Source organism: Oryctolagus cuniculus, chromosome 5 (genome assembly GCF_964237555.1).
Source record: "Oryctolagus cuniculus chromosome 5, mOryCun1.1, whole genome shotgun sequence".
Lineage (NCBI taxonomy): Eukaryota > Metazoa > Chordata > Mammalia > Lagomorpha > Leporidae > Oryctolagus > Oryctolagus cuniculus.
In genome coordinates this window covers 24347297-24367696 of record NC_091436.1, presented here as the reverse complement: position 1 = coordinate 24367696, position 20400 = coordinate 24347297, and the positions used below count along the sequence as shown (strand labels likewise).

The 20400-nt window shown below is 43.5% G+C and overlaps 1 protein-coding gene across 3 annotated transcripts in view; it reads left to right on the top strand.

Moving 5' to 3' along the window:
* Positions 1 to 17007, top strand: part of STX11 (syntaxin 11) — a 40182-nt gene extending 23175 nt beyond the window's left edge. For 2 of the 3 annotated variants that reach the window (XM_008263600.4, XM_008263598.4), the window contains exon 2: positions 15384 to 17007. In XM_008263600.4, coding sequence (XP_008261822.1) covers positions 15389 to 16249 — 861 coding nt within the window. In that variant the 5' untranslated portion in view covers positions 15384 to 15388 and the 3' untranslated portion in view covers positions 16250 to 17007. The remainder of the gene's footprint in view (positions 1 to 15383) is intronic. The other variant, XM_070073474.1, reaches the window with a different exon arrangement.
* The last annotated feature ends 3393 nt before the right edge of the window (positions 17008 to 20400 follow it).

Sequence of the window (20400 nt, the reverse complement as noted above, 5' to 3'; positions counted from 1 at the left end):
GATGTGTTCTTTCTCACAATTGTCTTGAGTTGCTGAGCAGTCTTCTGTTGGTCTCTCCTGGGCTCACTCATGCTCAGTCATTTGCTGAGTTAGCTGGGGGCTGTGCTTGGCTTGGATTGTTAGTATGGCTGTGTTTCATCCTTGTGCAGATAAGAGCAGCCTTCTTCATAGCGTTGGATCAGGGTTTCCAGTAACAAGCCCTTTTGCACAATGCTTTCAACCTCTGCTTGCATCACATTTGCTAATGGTTCTGGGCCAAAATAAGTGCCAGTCTCATGGCCACTTTCAGATTCGATGAATTAAGAAGTAGTCTGTACCACTTGCTGTTGATCAGAGAAGCTACAAAGAATGTCTAGTAGTTTTTTTTTGTTTTGCAGCTCTTCACAAAGAGTATGCACAAGTGTGGGGAAGAACGAAAGGGAATGGGCCAGCGTTGTGGCGTAGTAGGTTAAGCCATGACCTATAGCGCCAGCATCCCATAGGGGCTCTAGTGCAAGTCCCAGCTGCCTCACTTCCGATCCAGCTCCCTGCTAATGGCCTGGGAAAAGCAGCAGAAGTTGGCTAAAGTGGTTGGGTGCTTGCACCCACATGGGAGACAAGGAAGAAGCTCCTGGATCCTGGCTTCAGCCTGGCCCAGCCCTGGTTGTTGTAGCCATTTGGGGAGTGAACCAGGAGATGGAAGATCTCTCTCTCTCTCTGTATCTTTGCCTTTCAAATAAATAAATAAATAAATAAACAAATATTAAAAAAAAATAAGAAAAGAATGGTAAACTTAGGAAGCCAGGTCGAGAAAGTAGGATATAAATTGATAATGATCGCTTCATGGAAATAACCTAAGAATTCAGTGCTTTATACTTCAGATACTATCTGGTAATAAAATGATAAATTTAATGGGTATCACTTATCAAAGTCTCAAGACAAGAGCATTTCAGAAAGGTCATAGAAAATGGAATCAAAAGATAAAATTATCTTGGTTCAAAAACTGTGAAATCCACACATATTTTTTTTCATGATACATGTTTTCCAAACTTTTTGACGATACCTTGTAGGCATAGGCTTCAAAATTTTTTATACCAAAATAAATTTATATTTTAATTATATTTTAATATGGTTTTTTTTTTTTGACAGGCAGAGTGGACAGTGAGAGAGAGAGACAGAGAGAAAGGTCTTCCTTTTTGCCGTTGGTTCACCCTCCAATGGCCACCGCAGCCGGCGTGCTGCGCATCGCGCTGATCCGAAGCCAGGAGCCAGGTGCTTCTCCTGGTCTCCCATGGGGTGCAAGGCCCAAGCACTTGGGCCATCCTCCTCTGCACTCTCTGGCCACAGCAGAGAGCTGGCCTGGAAGAGGGGCAACCAGGACAGAATCGGGCGCCCTGACTGGGACTAGAACCCAGTGTGCCTGCACCGCAAGGTGGAGGATTAGCCTATTGAGCTGCGGCGCCGGCCTTAATATGTTTTTGAAGCACCCTTATATATATGCCATTCTCATGAAAATACTTTACATATTAAAATTTTATTTGACAGGCTGGCACTGTGGCTCAATAAGCTAATCCTCTGCCTGTGGTGCCGGCACCCCAGATTTTAGTCCCGGTTGGGGCGCCAGATTCTGTCCCGGTTGCCCCTCTTCCAAGCCAGCTCTCTGCTGTGGCCCGGGAGTGCAGTGGAGGATGGGCCAAGTCCTTGGGCCCTGCACCCCATGGGAGACCAGGAGAAACACCTGGCTCCTGCCTTCGGATCAGCGCGGTGCGCAGCGCGCCGGCTGCAGTGGCCACTGGTGGGTGAACCAATGGAAAAGGAAGACCTTTCTCTCTGTTTCTCTGTCTCACTGTCCACTCTGCCTGTCAAAAAAAAAATTATTTGACAAATGGAAGTGTGTATTCTGTGAATTTTTCCATCCTTACTAATAACTTTCTTTCCATCTTTGCTTGTAGATTACTTAAATGCAATGAAATTTTGTTTCCTTATTTTTTAAAATTAAGACAGTATGCAAGATGATCATGACATAATTTTTCCACCCTTATCTTTAAAAAAAAAGTTTTATTTTGAAAGGCACAGAGAGAGAGAGAGAGAGAGAGCAAGCTTCCATCCACTGGTTCACTACTCAAAACAGCTGCAGTAGGCAGGTCTGGGCCAGCTTGAAGCCAAGAGACAGGAACTCCATCTTGGTCTCCCACATGGATGGCAGGCACCCAAGTACTTGGGCCATCTTCTAAGGCTGCCTTCCCAGGTACATTAGCAGAAAGCCACTCTCACCTTCTATGATTTGACTGAACATGAATACTGGGTTGAATGAAGAAGGAGCACAGTAAGTGGTTTGCCCCTTCCTGCCCAATTTCTATACCAAGTGGGAAATCAGAAGCAGAAGGCAGGCAGAGCCAAAGTGTCACCTGTGTTGCTGATGAAGACAAGGTCTGAGGATGTGGGTTACATCTGTGAAGAATTGTGTTTATGATCCTAAACCCAGAATTGCATAGACTGCCCTCGAAACTAGCCCTGGCCAGAGCTGACCTCCCCACACACTCAGAAGCAGAGCAGAGAACATGGGTTCTCTGTAAGCCACTTCCAAGAGAAAGAGAAAAGAGGCCAGGCTACCAGGACAATTTCTCCTTCCAAATTCACCAACCAGGTGAACAACTCCCTGCCCCATGGAGTTGGAAAGAGAAGCCAGAGAAGGAGGGAAAAGTCAGGGCAGAATATAACTGCTTTACAACACTAACACCACACACCCTCATCTGTTCACACAGTCAGTGCAGGGTTGAGTGGAAGGGGAGTGATCGTGGGACCTGGGAAGACAGGAGACTAAAGCTCAGCTTTCTTGTTTACTGCATGAACTGGATAAAGAACTAACTTTTCTCAGATCCAGTTATTAGTGAATAGAAAATTACGTCCAAGGATATCATGAAGATTGTTGATGGCTTGTGTATCAGCAGCACACTGACTGGTTCATAGTGAACTCTCAGTTGGTCACTGATGTTAGTTTCCCCTCCTTGCTTCACATAGCAGGCTGGTTCTTGGGGGTTGCTAACCCCACAAAGCCACTGGCCATCACCTGTTATCAAATGCTTTGGTTATCTGTGGTGTTAGCCTGCCCTGATCTGTAAGGGGAAGGAGACTGTCAGTGGCAGTGTATGGAGATAACTGAGGAAGGGTTTCATATTTTAACCCTGAGGGAAGAAAAATGTTCTAAAGCAAACACAACTGCATCACCATACAGTTCAAAGAGGTTAAGAATGACCACGGGCACCATGGCTAAATCGTGCCCAATGTCCTCTCTTTAAGGAAGCATTGAAATGTATTAGTGCATTTTAGAAGAGGATTTCCAAAAAGAACGACTGAATGTCTTTGACATTTGAAGGGAGAAACTTCAGTTGTTGTAAAAGTTGCATGCTTTGATGATGTTGGGTAACTCAGATATTTCTGCACCCACCTCATTAAAAAGTGTCAACCAAAAAAACAATAATTCATTTTTCCTTCGAGATTTTTAGAGAAGTCACCAGGCAATAAGATTAGAAGAAATAGTGCAAAGGACATTGTCCAAGAGGAAGGGGAACCAAAAACTAATATAAACACTCTGTGGGATTTTTCTTGACTGGTCTTTGAGTTGAAAAATAAAAGATCATTAATGATTGGGGAATCTCCACTGATTTTTCCCTTAAAAATAATTTATTTCAATTTATTGGACAGGCAAGGAGACAAAGAGAAATGGAGGCAGCAACAGATCTTCCATCCATTAATTCACTTCCCAAATGCCCACAACAGCTAGCCCTGGGCTAGGCTCAAGCCAGGAGCCTGGAATTCCATCCAGGTCTTTTACGTGGGTGTTGGGGACCCAAATACATGAGCCATTACGTGCTACCTCCCAAGATGTGCATTAGCGGGAATCTGGATGGGAGGCAGAGCTGGGGCTCAAACCAATGCACTTAAGTATGAGATGTGGGATCCCAAGCAGCATCTGAACCATTGTGGTAAATATTTGCCCCAATTTCTCCTTTTAGAAAATTCTCATTGGACTAGTTATTAATAGACATTATTTAAAGTCATGTAGGTTTTCAAATCAGATTCAGAATTTATTCCTTGTCACTTTTTTTCTATATCAATTTCTTCTACATTTTCTAGCTGAACGTTTGCTTCCCATTCCAGGGCCCAAGCCAAATCAGATGTAAGAAATAGCTGTTTCAGTTTGTAAATACTAATAGAGATCAGAATTGAAAAACTTGTACAGGTGATTGAGCCTTGACCTTCCAGTTCTCCTCTCTTAGGAAGCTCAGCTACGGCTGTTTCCTGTTATCACTTCTATGCACCTGACTGTAAACGCCCATTGCCAGGTATCTGTGCTTTCTTATTTCAGATAGTTAATAATTTTGTGGATTTTTGTAAAGTTGTGGTGACTTCCTGCTTGATTGTGAGTGTTCTAACACCTGAAATGGTGCATTGTTGGACAAATTCTGATGTGAGGAAATTAGAGTGGTAAAACACATAGATTATATTAGTAAAAATATTGTCATGTGTCAATCCATATGTAGGTGGATTCATGTGCAAAAATATTAATTTGAAAACTAATAAGATGCTATTAATTGTTCCAAATATAAAACCTCCGTTTGGGAATGAATTCCCTATAAGATGAAAGATTTTGGAAACTTTTTTTGGGGAGAAGGGGCTTTGGAGAGGAAGCTGGTGTAGCTCTGTAGATCATAGAAGGATTCTCATTCATGCTTTGGAATTTATATCTCAGCTCCACATTTATGAACTATGTGACTTCAGGCAACTGCTTTAACCTATTGGATCTCAAGTTTCCTCCTCTAAAAACTGAGGATGATGACAATGATATCTCATAGGGATAACGGAGCTAACATCTGCACATTGCCCAGTGCTGGGTTGTGTACATCACAAGTGCTATTTAGTGTTAGCTGTAGAGCAGAATGTATGAGATAGGTACAGAGTAGCTGCTTGGATTTACAGTGTCTTTCTACAGAACACATTCAAAGGCTTAATGCTCTTAGTACTAACCTGACTCTCAGTTGTACTGACCACGCATGTTGGACCGCCTTCTGTGCACACATTAGCAGAAAATTCTGATTGAGGGAACTGAAGAGTGAAAAGTGGAGACCGCCTGCTTTGAGCCATTTCTTCTTGCTTTATGGGAAGAGGAAATGAAATATATTTTTTATTATTTCATCTAGCCTGTGACTTTCACAATTATAATCCATCTCAATTAACATGCTTCAATTCTATATTGTGGAATGGGTCCTAATAAAATGTTCAATAGGTTAAGCTGCTGCCTGCAGTGCCAGCATTCTACATGGGCACCAGTTCAAGTCCTGGCTACTCTACTTCTGATCCATCTCCCTGCTCTTCCACCTGGAAATCAGGGAGACCTGGAAGAAACTTCTGGGATACTGGTGCTGCAGGTGGTGGTTTAACCCACTATGCCACAGTGCTGGAGCCTCAACACAAGTTTTGTTTTGTTTACGTTTATTTCAAAATAGACACACACACACACACACACAGAAACAGAGACAGACACACAGAGATCCCCCGTCTGTTGGTTCACTCCCAGGGCTGGGCCAGCCAAAGCTTGAAGCTGGGAACTCAATCTGGGTCTCCCACGTGAGTGGCAGTGACACAAATATTTGAGCCATCACCTGCTACCTCCCAGAGTGTCATCAATAGGTAACTGAATTGAAAGAAGAACTCAAACCCAGACATTCCCATGTGGGATGCAGGCATCCTGACTGGTGTCTTAACTACTGCACCAAACACCTGCCCCTGTTTATTTTTTAAATTAACTTTATGAGAAGCAAGGCAAAAAAAAAAAACTTTTTAAGTACTTTAAGACAGTTTTTATTGTAGCCTATAACTTTTAGAAGTCCAAAGAGCAATGTATCCTTCTTAGATGTGTCATTGTTAAAATCAAGAAACAGAGCAGAATAATGAGTTTTATCAGTTGGGTAAAATTATTATTTATGGGTGTGAATCAACCTACTGGGGAAAGTGGTCATCCTTTGGTGGCTGTGTTCCTATGGTGGGTTCTAGAAAGCCACTGCTAAATTCCTGTGACTCGGTGCCTGTGCAGTTTCCTGGTCCCCACATGCCTGTGGTGGTGGCATGTCTGGGCACATGGGACTAGATAAGAAGATTGAGAAAGGTGTGTGCAGGGCAAACACGGGACAGTAAATGTTGTGATCTTATCAAGGATTCAAGGGGCTGGCAGTCCATCCATCCCCAGCTCACTAGGCCATGTGCCCTGGGGCAGGTCTTCAGCCACTTAGGGAAAGGGGTACCTTCCAGTTTTCACAAGGACATGAACTTCATATAACCCCTACACAAAGGCTCATTAAGATGCTATATGGACCAATGGGTGGATCTTCTGACTTATATCAGCATTTTCTCTTAACACGTTTTAAAGTACTAAAAATCAGGGCATAGGATATGTATATTTATTTTCAGAATCTGAAGTTCACAACTTGGGTATTGTTTGCAGGTTCTCACTTGGAGCATACATCTTGGGGACAGCATCATTTTTGCTTTACAAATAGCTAAATGCCATAAGCAACTGTGTGTATACCACTTCTTTACGATGTGTTTCTCCCCTGTAGTCTCTCTCCTTTTTAAAGATTGATTTATTTATTTGAAAGGTAGAGTCCACACACACACACACATACACACACACACACATCTTCCATATTCTATCCACTGGTCCACTTTCCAAGTGGCCACAATGGCTAGGAGCCTAGGATTCCACCCAAATCTCACATGAAGGCTGGCAGGGGCCTAAGCACTTGGGCCAGCATCTCCTGCCTTTCCAGACACATTAGCAGAATTGGAAGCAGAGCAGCTGGGACTTGAACCAATTCAGGATGCCAGTGTCTTAACCTGCTGTGCCATAATGCCAGCCCCCTCCCTCCTGTAGTCTGTTAAGTTGATCCATGTAATAAACCTCACATGAGTTGATCTAGGCCTTGCTCTGCTCTGCATTGAGTATCCCCATGTCTGAAATTTCTCTTATGCAAATACTTTAACATTTTTTTAAAAGATTTATTTATTTGAAAGTCAGAGTTACACAGAAAGAGAAGGAGAGGCAGAGAGAGGTCTTCCATGAACTGGTTGACTCCCCAATTGGCTGCAATGGTCAGAGCTGCACCAATCCAAAGCCAGGAGCCAGGAGTTTCTTCAGGGTCTCCCACTTGGTTTCAGGGGCCCAAGCACTTGAGCCATCTTCTGCTGCTTTCCCAGGCCATAGCAGAGAGCTGGATCAGAAGTGGAGCAGCCGGGTCTGGAACCGGTACCCATATGGGATGCAGACACTGTAGGTGGTGGCTTTTACTGGCTACCCCATAGCGCTGGACCCTACTTTAACACATTGTTGTGAACCAGAGAAAGATTTTGTTTCTTGATGTTAGACAAAATTTGTTTGATGAATATATTAATCTGCTAGGGCTGCTGTGACAAAGGACCACCGCCTGGGTAGCTCAAACAATAGGGATTTGTTCCTTACCGTTCTGGCTGCGCAAGTCTCAGATCAAGGTATCTGCAGGATTAGCTTCTTCTGAGGTCTCTCTCCTTGGCTTGCAAATGGCCACCTTTTCCCTCTGTCTTCACAGATCCTTATTCTGTGCATGTCATGTCTCTGTGCAAATTTCCTCTTAAGACAGCAGTCCTGGGGCCAGTGCTGTGGTGCAGCGGATTAACACCCTAGCCTGAAGTGTCAGCATCCCATATGGGTGCTGGTTCTAGTCCCAGCTGCTCCTCTTCCAATCCAGCTCTCTGCTATGGCCTGGGATAGCAGTATAAGATAGCCCAAATGCTATCTCCCATGCTCCTGCATGGGAGACGCGGAGGAAGCTCCTGGCTCCTGGGTTCGGATGCGGCCAATTGGGGAGTGAACCAGCAGATGGAAGACCTCTCTCTTTCTGCCTCTCCTCTCTCTGTTTAACTCTGACTTTCAAATAAATAAACAAATCTTTAAAAAAAAAAAAAAAGACAGCAGTCATATTGGATGAGGGCCCATCCTAAGGATATCATTTTTACTTGATTATTTCTTTAAAGACCTTGTCTCCAAATGAAGCCACATTTTGAGATACTGGGACTAGGGCTTTTGCATATGAATTTGTGGGTCGAGGGGTGGGACATCAAAACATCCCATGACAGCGAATGAGTTTTTATTTTGTTCTTCTTAAAGGAAGCAGGTACAAAGCCTCCGCTTTATGGTCAGAGATATGTGTTTATGAATGATTCCCTTAGAGGAGTGTTGGGAACAGTGACTTCCATGACTGGTTTTTGTAGCATCCTGTGTATTAATTATTTATATAGTTATCACCCCATTCATTGATCTTCTAAGATAGGTAGGAACCAGATTTCTGAATATTTTCTTCCTGATGAGACAGAAAAATATCAAGATTTTATGTGTCAACTACAGGAGGTTCTTCATAGCAAGACCTGGGTATGAGTGGCCAGCATATTTAGCTAATAGAGTAATGCCATCTTCACTGTTCATTGTGAATGCCGTTAGAGAATTCGCTCGTGTACCTGGGTGGGCCACTTAACTGTGTAGCTCAGTCTTCAGTTTTGTTCACCCCCCACTTTGACCAGTGCCTTGAACAACTGTAATTGTCCATCCTACAGTGTAGGGTTTAGAATAAACTATCTCCAACATTCTTGCTTATTCTACCTACTGGATTTCATAGATTGCTATTTTGCCTCACGAAGCTGACAGTGCATTCTTGGTTGACCTTCATTTCTTGTCTAACTCCATCCCAAGGTGCCAGAAGGCGGTGCTAATGAGGGCCACCAGTTTTCCATTGGGAAGAGGCAGTAGCTACTCCTTTCCTTCCCTCTCAGTTGTTTGCTCATGAAAATGGCCCTTAACCTGGGGAGTATTAGAAGTTCTCCAGAATTGCATGGTATGTGTGAATAAAACACTGCCATGATAGGTATCCATGGAATGGCTCACAAATTTGAGTGTACATTAGAGTCGCCTGAAAACCATCCTTGCTCCACTGAATCAGAAACTCTATAGAGTCCTTGGTATTGGTAATAGTTGAACTTTCCAGATGACTCGGTGTCCTACTAAAGACAGAGCCACAGAGCTATCATCATTTCTCTGTTCCTGTGTTTGCTCCTACACGAAACAGTATTGCTCAGTGAAGAGAAGCTTAAACCATTCCCCCTTTGACCCTAGTTTTCAGGATAGATGTGCTTGTCTGAAAGAATATTAGAAAGTGGAAGTAGACATTCTGGTGGTTGATTGTAAATTTTCTTTTGAATTCTTCACCTCCATGTGAATCAAAAAAGAGCTTATTTTAGCAATTGGATGAAGATAATTCATCAAGGCTTATTACATTACTCTTTTTCACAGTGGCACAGGGAGATCAATGAAATTATTCGAGTTTCCTTTCTGTTTTACATAGTTCTCCATTTAGACTGTCACAGAATCAAGCTACTGCGTATATAAGTTATGTTGATAGGACTTTTGTCATCGCATCTATATTTTGGTGTAACTTCAGTAAGACATACTCTTATAACTTCTGGAGACATTCTCAAAAATAGCCTCCTAGTTGACTTTCTGTTACAGTTTTCTTAATACTTACTCCCTGGCAACAAGGAGACTTTTGATGTTGGTGAGATCCACTCATCTGGGGCTGGGCTGGGCCAGAAAAGGTGGGCAGCAGGGCCAGGGGAAGGCCTTTTTGATGTCTACCTCCATGGAGAATCCTTACATCCCCTGTGCCTGTCCTTTCTCTCTCCTTACCTGATTATGCTCTTGGGCTTTCTGGTGAGCTTGGTTCTTCACCTGATCTATGAACTATGATTTTATGATTATTAGGTCTTGAGAGGGAATGACTGTCCCTGAACATCTTGCGAGGCCATTTTTTTCTTAAATTTGGTTGAACTGTGTTTCCTCTTTATATTGTGAATACGATGATTTCCCCAAATAGCTTTCTTGTGGCTTTAGGAAAGCAATGCAGAGCAGAGAAACTGTTCTGGTCTGTGGAATACCTACAAAGTGATTCCTAGTGTCCTGGTATGTGGCACTGTCCCTTAACCACCCATTACCTTCCATTGCAGTGCCTCACAAAGCTTGGCTAGGGTGCAAGGGGGGCATCCAGCACCTATTCCTGCCCCATTCATCAATATTTATCAATATTAATCAATATTTATCTATTCTTCTACTTGTTGTAGAGTAGAATATGATGGACACTAGCTTATGCAGATGGATATGGCTCAACTCCATGCTAGCTAGCCAATGTCAATTCCCCAGGTGGCAAAGATGAGCCTGGTTATAATGCATATACCTTAAAGAAGCAGCTAAGGAATTCTTCAAGCAGATAACACTCATGTTTCATGAGGTTTTATTTAATTATGAAATCCATGTGAATATTACAAAAATTTTGGAATATACAGAGAGAATCACTTCTCGGTCTTTTAGCTAAGATCAAGTGGAGTATACAGAGAAGCCCAAGGATGTAAATAAAATCTACTTATAGTTCTACAACTCAAAGAAAACAGTTATTACCATTTTGGTGTCTATTATTCAAATCTTTATTTCAGAATACATGAGTGGAAATGATGCAGATTCTTTTCTCTACTTTTTCTACCTACGAGAGTGTTTACACTTGTCATGCTATTCAGTTTTCTAAACTCTGTAATTTATGTAGCAGCCTGTAATTCATCGCTCTGCATTTGGATCATTCCCAACCTTCTTCAAAAACATTGTGATGATGAACATATGTACATCTATAAGCTTCACACACATTATATAGGTCCTTAGGATAAATGTACATAAGTCAAAGCAAATGTACAATTGAAAAGCTTTTGCTTTATACCCCTATTGCAAAACTGCACTCCAGAGAAGGTCTCCAACATTCTTGCTTAATCTACCTACTGGATTTCATAGATTGCTATTTTGCCTCATGACACTGACAGTGAGTTCTTGGCTGACCTTGATTTCTTATCCAACTCCTCTTACCAGGGCTGGGCATTTGGTGCAACTGTTAAGATGCCCACATCTCACATCATAGTACCTGGGTTCAAATCCTGGCTCTGCTTCTGATTCCAGTTCCCTGCTAATGCAGGCCCTTAGAGGCAGCCATGATGGCTCAAGTACTTGGGTTCATGCCACCCTCATGGGAGACCTGAATTGCATTCCAGGCTCATGGCTTCCACCTGCCTGCCCTGGCTGTTGTCGGCATTTGAGGAAAATACCTGCAGATGGAATCTCTCTCTCCCTCCCTCTCTCTCTCTCTCTCTCTCTCTCTGTGTGTGTGTTTGTGTTTGTGTGTGTGCATGCCTATTTCTATGTCTTTCTAATATAATGAAAATGTTTTAAGAAGTTATCTGCATACTAGCATTTTTTTTTAGAATTCCCAGAATCTTAACCCATTAAAAAATGATTGTTTACAAAAATCATGTTAACTAGGTGGGAAAAAAATCTAAGCAGTTTAATTTGTATCTCCTTGCTTAATGGTAATGTCTTTATGACTACACTTTTAAATATTTGGAACCTGACTCCACTTACTGGAGACCTTGGGTGACCTCCTTAATCTCCATGTGCTGATATCAGCTCTGACAATGGCAGTGCCTACTTCATAGAGTTCACATAAAGACTAGAGGGTCTGGGGCCTGCGCTGTGGTGCAGTGGGTTAAAGCCCCAGCCTGCAGCGCCGCCATCCCATATGGGCGCTGGTTTGAGTTCCATCTGCTCCACTTCCAATCCAGCTCTCCACTTTGGCCTGAGAAAGCAGTAGAGGATGGCCCAAATCCTTGGGCCCCTGCACCTGCATGGGAGACCTGGAAGAAGCTCCTGGCTCCTGGTTTTGGATCAGTTCAGCTCTGGCTGTTGCGGTCATTTGGAGAGTGAACCAGCAGAATGGAAGACCTCTCTCTCTCTGTGACTCTGTCTTTCAAATAAATAAAATAATTCTTTAAAAAAAAAAAACCTAGAGGGTCTCCCATAAATGGTATCCAGAATGCACAAGGCATACAACTACTCTTATACTCTCTGATATTTAATTTCCTCTTATTATGAATTGCCTATTCATTGTCCAGGTGAATGATATTTTGGGGGTAGTTTAAAAAAAGAACATACATATAAAGCATCTTAAGCCATTATCTGCCAGGTGTTGCAATCTCCCCCAATTTGTGACTTGCCTTTGAATTGTGTTCAAAGTGAGAAAATGTTTGAATATCAAGAAATTCAGGCCAGTGGAAGGCATAATTAAGGTCTAGGTTGAGGTTTTTTTCTGCCTCTCACTCATCCTGCTAGGAGAGTTACCATCCCTGTCATTGAGAAGGTCTGGTATTAATTTTATTCTCCAGATAGCAGAAATTGCATTTTAAGCAGGATTATTTGTTATATTAAAAATCACCATCATAGAATAAAACTTCTGCTTAATTTATGTAAGTGATGATCATGGTGGGTGTGAGGCCATGGTTAATATTTCACCATCTTCCATTTATTGCTAAATCCAACTTGTCAGTATTCCATTAGTGGTGCTAGATAAATTTAATTACTTCAACTTGAAAGAAGCTTTTAATTTGAGATCAGATCCTGATTAATTATGTAGCCATTAAGTGCCACCACATTCTCCCCATTTTCGGCAAATTATGTAACAGAAAGAGAACCTTTCTAGCTATAAAGTTTCATGTTTAAGGGCAAAATGTTCCTTTAGTTTGGCAAATACATGCTACTAAAAATGAAAGTTTTTCACGTCACTGGAAAAAATGTATACATACAGAACATTATTTTGCCTTGCTAAGTAAGAAAAGGGCCAAACCACACTTAGAGAAACATGGAAATTCTGCTTGTACAGCCACATTTGTTTCACAGAGCTATGAGTATTAAAAGTGGTCAAATACTGTATCAGAGCAGGGATAAACGAGAGTATGTTATTTTATTGCTATTAGGCTGTGAATAATTGAAAATTTCCATATTTAATGGAAAAACTGCTATTTTTTTAAAAGATCTGATTTGTTTGAAAGGCAGAGTGACACAGACAGAGGGAGAGACAGAGAAAAGAGAGTGATATCTTCCACCTGCTGGTTCACTCCCTAAAGGCCACAACCAGGCCAGGGTGAAACCAGGAGCCTGGAACCAGGAGACCCATGAACTTGGACCATCTTCTGCTGCTTTCCCGGGAACATTAGCAGGAAGCTGGATCAAAAGTAGAGCAGTTAGGACTTGAACAGGTGTTCTAACATGGGATGCTTATCCAAAGTGATGACTTAACTCACTGAGTCCCAATGCCTGACCAAAGATGGCTGCTTTTTTTTTTTTAAAGCAGTTTTGTTAATGGTGCGTAGCATTAGGGTAAATGATATTCAGACAAGTAAGGAAATCTCAGTGACCAAATTTTGTATTTCTTAGATTTATTTGTTAATTTTGATATTTTACTTTAAGCATGTTTTTCTTCTGCAATATTTTTAAGAGGAAGAAATTAAAAACATAATTTATATGGTGTCCTAGCTTTTCATTACCACAACTCAAATACCTGAGAGAAGCTACTTATGACGTAGGAAGGTTTGCCTCAGCTCATTTTTTTTTTAATTTATTTGACAAAGTTAGACAGTGAGAGAGAGAGAGAGAGAGAGAGAGAGAGAGAGAAAGGTTTTCCTTCCATTGGCTCACCCCGCAAATGGCCATTGTGGCCAGCACTGCACCGATCTGAAGCCAGGAGCCAGGTGCTTCCTCCTGGTCTCCCATGCGGGTGCAGGGCCCAAGCACTTGGGCCATCCTCCACTGCACTCCCAGGCTACAGCTGAGAGCTGGACTGGAAGAGGCGCAACCGGGACTAGAACCCGGCGCCCATATGGGATGCCTGCGCCACCCGCAGGTGGAGGATTAAGCAAGTTAGCCACGGCGCCGGCCCCAACTTAAGGTTTTGAAAGAACACCAGCCCTGTTAGCCTGGAGTCTGATGAGAATGGAGACCAGCCATGGCGAAGTATGTGTGCAGAAAGGATCACCTGGTGAGACGGGAGGGAGGGAGAGAAAAAGAGAGCGAGTGAGAAAGTGACTGGGCTTTTATCACCAACCTTGTCTGTAGATCTTCCTTCCCAGGACACACACCCAGTGACCTAAGGACCTCCCACTGGGGCCACCTCCTGATCACCATAATTGGATCAAATCTCCACTCTTAATACATTAAGCATTAACACAAAAGACTTTTGGAGACCAACTAGTCTTCAATATATGGGCCTTTGAGAAACATTGAAACTATGATCTAGTCATAAGGCATTGGAGCTATTTTTTAAGTTACTGTGAACAGGAAAAGGAATGAGACAGTTGCAAACCATGCAATAGCCGCTTGTTAGCCCCCAAAGCCCTGCAAACTATCTTTACTCAAAATCCTTATTTATTTATTTTTTGACAGGCAGAGTGGACAGTGAGAGAGGTAGAGACAGAGAGAAAGGTCTTCCTTTACCGTTGGTTCACCCTCCAATGGCCGCTGCGTCCGGCGCACCGCGCTGATCTGAAGGCAGGAGCCAGGTGCTTATCCTGGTCTCCCATGCGGGTGCAGGGCCCAAGCACTTGGGCCATCCTCCACTGCACTCCCGGGCCACAGCAGAGAGCTGGACAGGAAGAGGAGCTACCGGGACAGAATCTGGCGCCCTGACTGGGACTAGAACCCGGGGTGCCAGTGCCGCAGACGGAGGATTAGCCTATTGAGCCGCAGCGCTGACCTCAAAATCCTTATTTTGCAAACCTCTTCTGATTTCTCCTTTTTTGTGTGTGTGCTTGTTCTGATTTGCCATGTTTGGAAAATGCAAAGCAAGGAAACATTGTTTCCCAACACAACCTAAAAGTTTAAATTGCTGATTGAGTTCTGCTCACCTGTGATAGTGAGCTGCAAGTGAGTATGGGTTATAAAATGCAACTTTTCATGCCATTCAAAGATTTACTTTATTTATTTGAAGGGTGGAGTTACAGAGAAAGAGAAGGTGAGATAGAGCTGCTATCTGCTGGTTCACTTCCCTGGGACAGGTTGAAGCCAGAAGCTTCATACGGAGGTCCCACATGGGTGCATGGGCCCAAGTACTTGGGTCATCTTCCACAGCTTTCACAGGCCATTAGCAAGGAGCTGGATCGAAAGTGGAGCAGCCAGGACTTGAACCCTCACCCATATGAGATGCCTGGGTCGCAGGTAGCAGCTTAACTGGTTATACCACAATACCGGTTATACCCATGCCTTTCAGATTTATAATTGTTTTCACCTGTGAACAGAATGTATAGCTTGTCTAGCTCCTTTAGTGCACTTACTGCCTAAGCCTGGCAGTGAAGGATTGAGAGTGCTGAGCTGATCATTTCTTTATTTTAAGCTTCAGTTCCCCTGAATGCAGGTATCTAACTCTGGCAACAGGATTTAACCTCCGTATCTGTACCTGCAGGCAAAATGAAGGACCGGCTAGCCGAACTTCTGGAGCTGTCCAAGCAGTATGACCAGCAGTTCCCAGACAGCGATGATGACCTTGACGGGCCCCGCCCAGACATCGTGTTCGAGACGGACCACATCCTGGAGTCCTTGTACCACGACATCCGGGACATTCAGGAGGAGAACCAGCTGCTGATGGCCGACGTGCGGCGGCTGGGCAAGCAGAACGCCCGCTTCCTCACGTCCATGCGGCGCCTCAGCAGCATCAAGCGGGACACCAACTCCATTGCCAAGGCCATCAAGGCCCGGGGCGAGGGCATCCACCGCAAGCTGCGCGCCTTGAAGGAGCTGAGCGAGGCGGCCGAGGCCCAGCACGGCGCGCACTCGGCCGTGGCACGCATCTCCAGCGCGCAGTACAGCGCCCTGGCGCGCGCCTTCCAGCAGGCCATGCACGAGTACAACCAGGCCGAGATGAAGCAGCGCGACAACTGCAAGATCCGCATCCAGCGCCAGCTGGAGATCATGGGCAAGGAGGTGTCGGGCGACCAGATCGAGGACATGTTCGAGCAAGGCAAGTGGGACGTGTTCTCCGAGAACCTGCTGGCCGACGTGAAGGGCGCGCGTGCGGCCCTCAACGAGATCGAGAGCCGCCACCGCGAGCTGCTGCGCCTGGAGAGCCGCATCCGCGACGTGCACGAGCTCTTCCTGCAGATGGCGGTGCTGGTGGAGAAGCAGGCGGACACGCTGAACGTCATCGAGTTCAACGTGCAGAAGACCGTCGACTACACCGGGCAGGCCAAGGCGCAGGTGCGCAAGGCCGTGCAGTACAAGAAGAACCCCTGCCGGACCGTCTGCTGCTTCTGCTGCCCCTGCCTCAACTAGCGGGCGCCCTGGACCACTGCCCGCGCCCTGCAGGGACCAAAGGGAAGCCGGCGAGAGGTCCCCACGCCCAGCGTAACTCGGGCTTTAGAGACGGAAGGTACGCGAGGTTCAAGGGCTGCAACCCAGCTGGTGGCTGGAGAAACAGCTGATCCCATTAGACGGTTGCTCAGTGGGGACTGATTCCCACTGAAGTTGTGCGCACAGCACCCTTATCCTCTTAATTAAAGCCGAACACGGATCTGAGGGATCTGACCTGGGCTGTGACTGGAGGTCTGTGTCCAAGGCCCTCTTCCTAATGAACTCCAGGAAGTCACTTTAGTGTTCCCAAATGGAATGCACGCATTTCCAAAACTTACCATATGCCCTGTCGCGACCGTTTTTGGATATTGTTCTGTTTTGAGTGAAATCGATCTTGGAAAGAAGCTGTGTCCTTCTTTTCTCGTCCGTTGATTTCTGCTATGATTTCTGTGTACGTGTCGACCTTTCTGCCCACGCCTACTATTTCCTTATCTCTTTCACTTTTAATGTCTCCACCAGAATGTATTTTGGAATTATTTTTCCAGATATTTAAAGCACTGAGTATGAAACAGGCTCTCAAATTGAAGTTTGTTTCTATCACATTTTATGTATTTTTCGGATTATTTATGCACTTATTTGTAAATGCAAAATACTGATATTCACTAAAGTGTGTACATAATAAGAATTTATTCAATTTTGTAAATATGGCATATATATCAAGAAAAACACTTTTTTCTGGCTATTGGTGTTGGTTTGCTTGTTTTGAGTTTACTCACTCTGATCTGCATCGTCGTAGTCTAAATAGGATCAAAACTTTATTTTGAACAACTCTGCATCAGTTTTGGAGGTAAAGATAGGTCTTGAAGGCCGAAGTCACACACATAACTAGAGATAATAAAAGTGTTCTTGGAAATACTACTTTTGTTTTACCATGGACCATTCCTTTCATGCATTAAAATGGAATACTTTAAAAGAATCTTGTTTTTCAAGAAGCTTAAAAAACATGACTTTACAAATGTCTCTTTTATATATTTGTGTCTGGAGCATTTAAATCTTAGTTTACTTTCACAACTATTGTTAAAATATTTTTCCCACTAACTACTGAGACTGCAACACCTGGATGGAGCGATGAGTATGGGGGTGGAGGGACAGGAAAAATGCAAAGAATTCACATGAGGGTGTTTTGCTTTCTCTCCTGAGTGACAATAGTTTAGCAAAATCATCACACTTTAGAGATTTGTTATCACTTTATAATGCTGTAACGTGCTTTTATGTTGTCTCCTGCTCCTTTTCAAAGTCAGCTCTTAACTCTTTCTAAATATGTGAGTGAATTTGGTTAGCAGTCATATTTCCCAGGACCTTCAGGAGGTGGAATTTTAAGAATATGTGAACTCTTTGGAACTCACTGCCTGACCTGCTTATGACCAGGAAAATCTAGCCCTGTACCTAATTTTAATGTCATGGTTAAATATGAGAATTGTGGAAATACAATCTCACCTGGCCCTTCTCGGGTTCCTCCTGATTTCTTTCTCAGCTGACTCCAGGAATACGTTTAACCTTAATTCCTTTCCCTGAGGTAGAGGAAAAAAGTCTTCACACAGCTGCATTACCATGTTTTTTGTTGTTGTTGTTGTAGAGAAAAGTGGTATTATAAACAGAGAGCCAGCTAAATGTGCACAAGAGAGAATAATTGATAATTCTGACTTGTTAAAAATCATAAGGCATGTTTTTTGCTTAGCAAAGACTCATTTACTCTTAAAGTAAATGAATTTTCAGACTGAGTATTAACTTATTTGAAAGGCATAGTGAGAGAGAGGGAGAGAGAGGGAGGAAAAGAGAGAGAGAGAGAGAGAGAGCTCTTCATGCTGCTGATTCACTCCCCAAATGCCAGAAACAGCCCATGAAGGACCAGGCAGAATCCAGGAGCCCAGAACTTTATCTGGGTCTCCCACTTGGATGGCAGGGGCCCAGACACTTGAGCCACTAACTGCTATCTTCCAGGATTCATTAGCAGGAAGCTGGATCAGAAGTGGAGTAGCAAGGACTACTGATAAGGAATACAGGCATCCCAAGCGGTGACTTAACCCACGGTACTGCAATGCCTACCCCGTGTGTATTTTTTTTTAAAGATTTATTTATTTATTTATTTGAAAGTCAAAGTTAGAGAGAGAAGGAGAGGCAGAGAGAGAGAGAGAGAGAGATCTTCTATCTGCTGGTTCACTCCCCAGATGGCCTCAATGGTTGGAGCTGCACCAATCTGAAGCCAGGAGCCAGGATCTTCCTCCAAGTCTCCCATGTGGGTGCTGGGGCCCAAGGACTTGGCCCATCTTCTATTGCTTTCCCAGGCCACAGCAGAGAGCTGGATCGGAAATGGAGCAGCCAGGACTCCAACCGGTGTACATATGAGATCCATATGGCACTGCAGGCAGAATCGGCCCCCTGTGTGTATTTTTTTTTTTCAAGATTTTATTTATTTGAAAGGCAGAGTTACAGACAGAGAGGGAGAAGCAGAAAGGTCTTCCATCTGCTTGTTCACTCCCAAGATAGCTGCAACGGCCGGAGCAGCACTGATCCGAGGCCAGGAGCCAGGACCTCTGGGTCTCCCACATGGGTACAGGGGCCCAAGGACTTGGACCATCTTCTACTGCTTTCCCAGGCCACAGCAAAGAGATGGATTAGAAGAGGAGCAGCCAGGACACAAACTGACACCTATGCCAGTGCCACAGGCAGAGGCTTAGCCCCACATCACATGCTGGCCCTCTCTGTGTATTTTTTTAATGCCCCAAATTTTACATTAGAGAATTCAGTAAATTTACTGTAATTTACTGTACTAAAAGAATGAGTGGTTGCCTAGGGAAACCAAGACTTTCTTCCTACTGCTCCCTTTCCATCTGGTGGCAGCCTAGTAATTAAGTGAATAGATTCTGGAGTCTGCTCCCTGGGTCTGAATCCTGACTACCACACTCCAGCTGAATGACAAAAAAAAAAAAAAAAAAAAAAAAAAAAAAAAACCCTCTGTGCCTCAGTTTCTCCATTTATACAGTAGGGAAAATAGTACTTATAGATTTGTTGTGAGAAATAAATAGCTAAATATGAGACTACTGCAAAAAGTTTTTGAAAAAATGGAATTTAAATTATTTAAATGGAATTAGAAGATATTTGTTTTGGTATAATTTTTTTTGAAATCTATGCATAGTATTTTCATAGCATATATTGTCTGTGAGCTTTTGAAGACTTCTGGTGTGTAAAAGTTAAGTGCCATGTTCATTATTTTTGTTATAGAACTTTCTCTTTGAGAGAGTGTTAGTTACCTGAGTAAATGAATAGTTATTAAGTTTGAAGAAAAAGTGAAGACTCATTCTTCAGTTAATAGTTTAATAAAATAGAATAAAGACACCAAGATCCTATCTTTTCTGGACATTAGAGTTTTTTTTTTTACAATGATGAAATTGCATTCATGAAGGTATTTCTGTGCCTTTGTGTGTTCAAACATGTTCTAAAGAAGAAATGAGATGTTCCAGCAAAAAGTCATCGTTTGTTCTGCCTACTTTGGCAAATGCTTTCCTCTACTTATGCCAGGCTGTGAGTCAGAAAGTCCCAGAAGGAGTTCTAGAAGTTGTTAAGGCCAGATCAGCGAGTTAAAGGGGAGGACTCGGTTGGTATATCCCACATCCTGCCTTAGTGCCCAAAGTCTCCCTGGCTCTGACTGCCATGCACAGTGGTCCTGCCTTTGAAATGCGAAACATGGCTTTTCCCTTTGGAAATGGAGCTATGGGGCCACCAAGATGTGTGGTGCTGGCGTTACCCAGTCATTTGATGCACACGTGGCAGACTCTGACAGGTGACTCTGGGCAAGAAGAAGACCTTGTGGTAAGTCTGAGAATGTAAAACACTAATGCCGTTTGGTGTGTTCTGGCTTAGATAATGATAACCCCACATACCTGCTTTGAACTTCAAACTGAGAGCACCTGAGGAGCCGCAAGTGCAGGGAAGACTTCTGTCAAGTTTTCTTATCTACACATGGACCAGATCTAACTGAGGAGGAATGCAGTCACCTTCAACTCTTACCGAAATTGCATTAACCAAGGAAAATTAAGCTCATGTTTGAAATGAAAGAACCAGTTACAAAAACA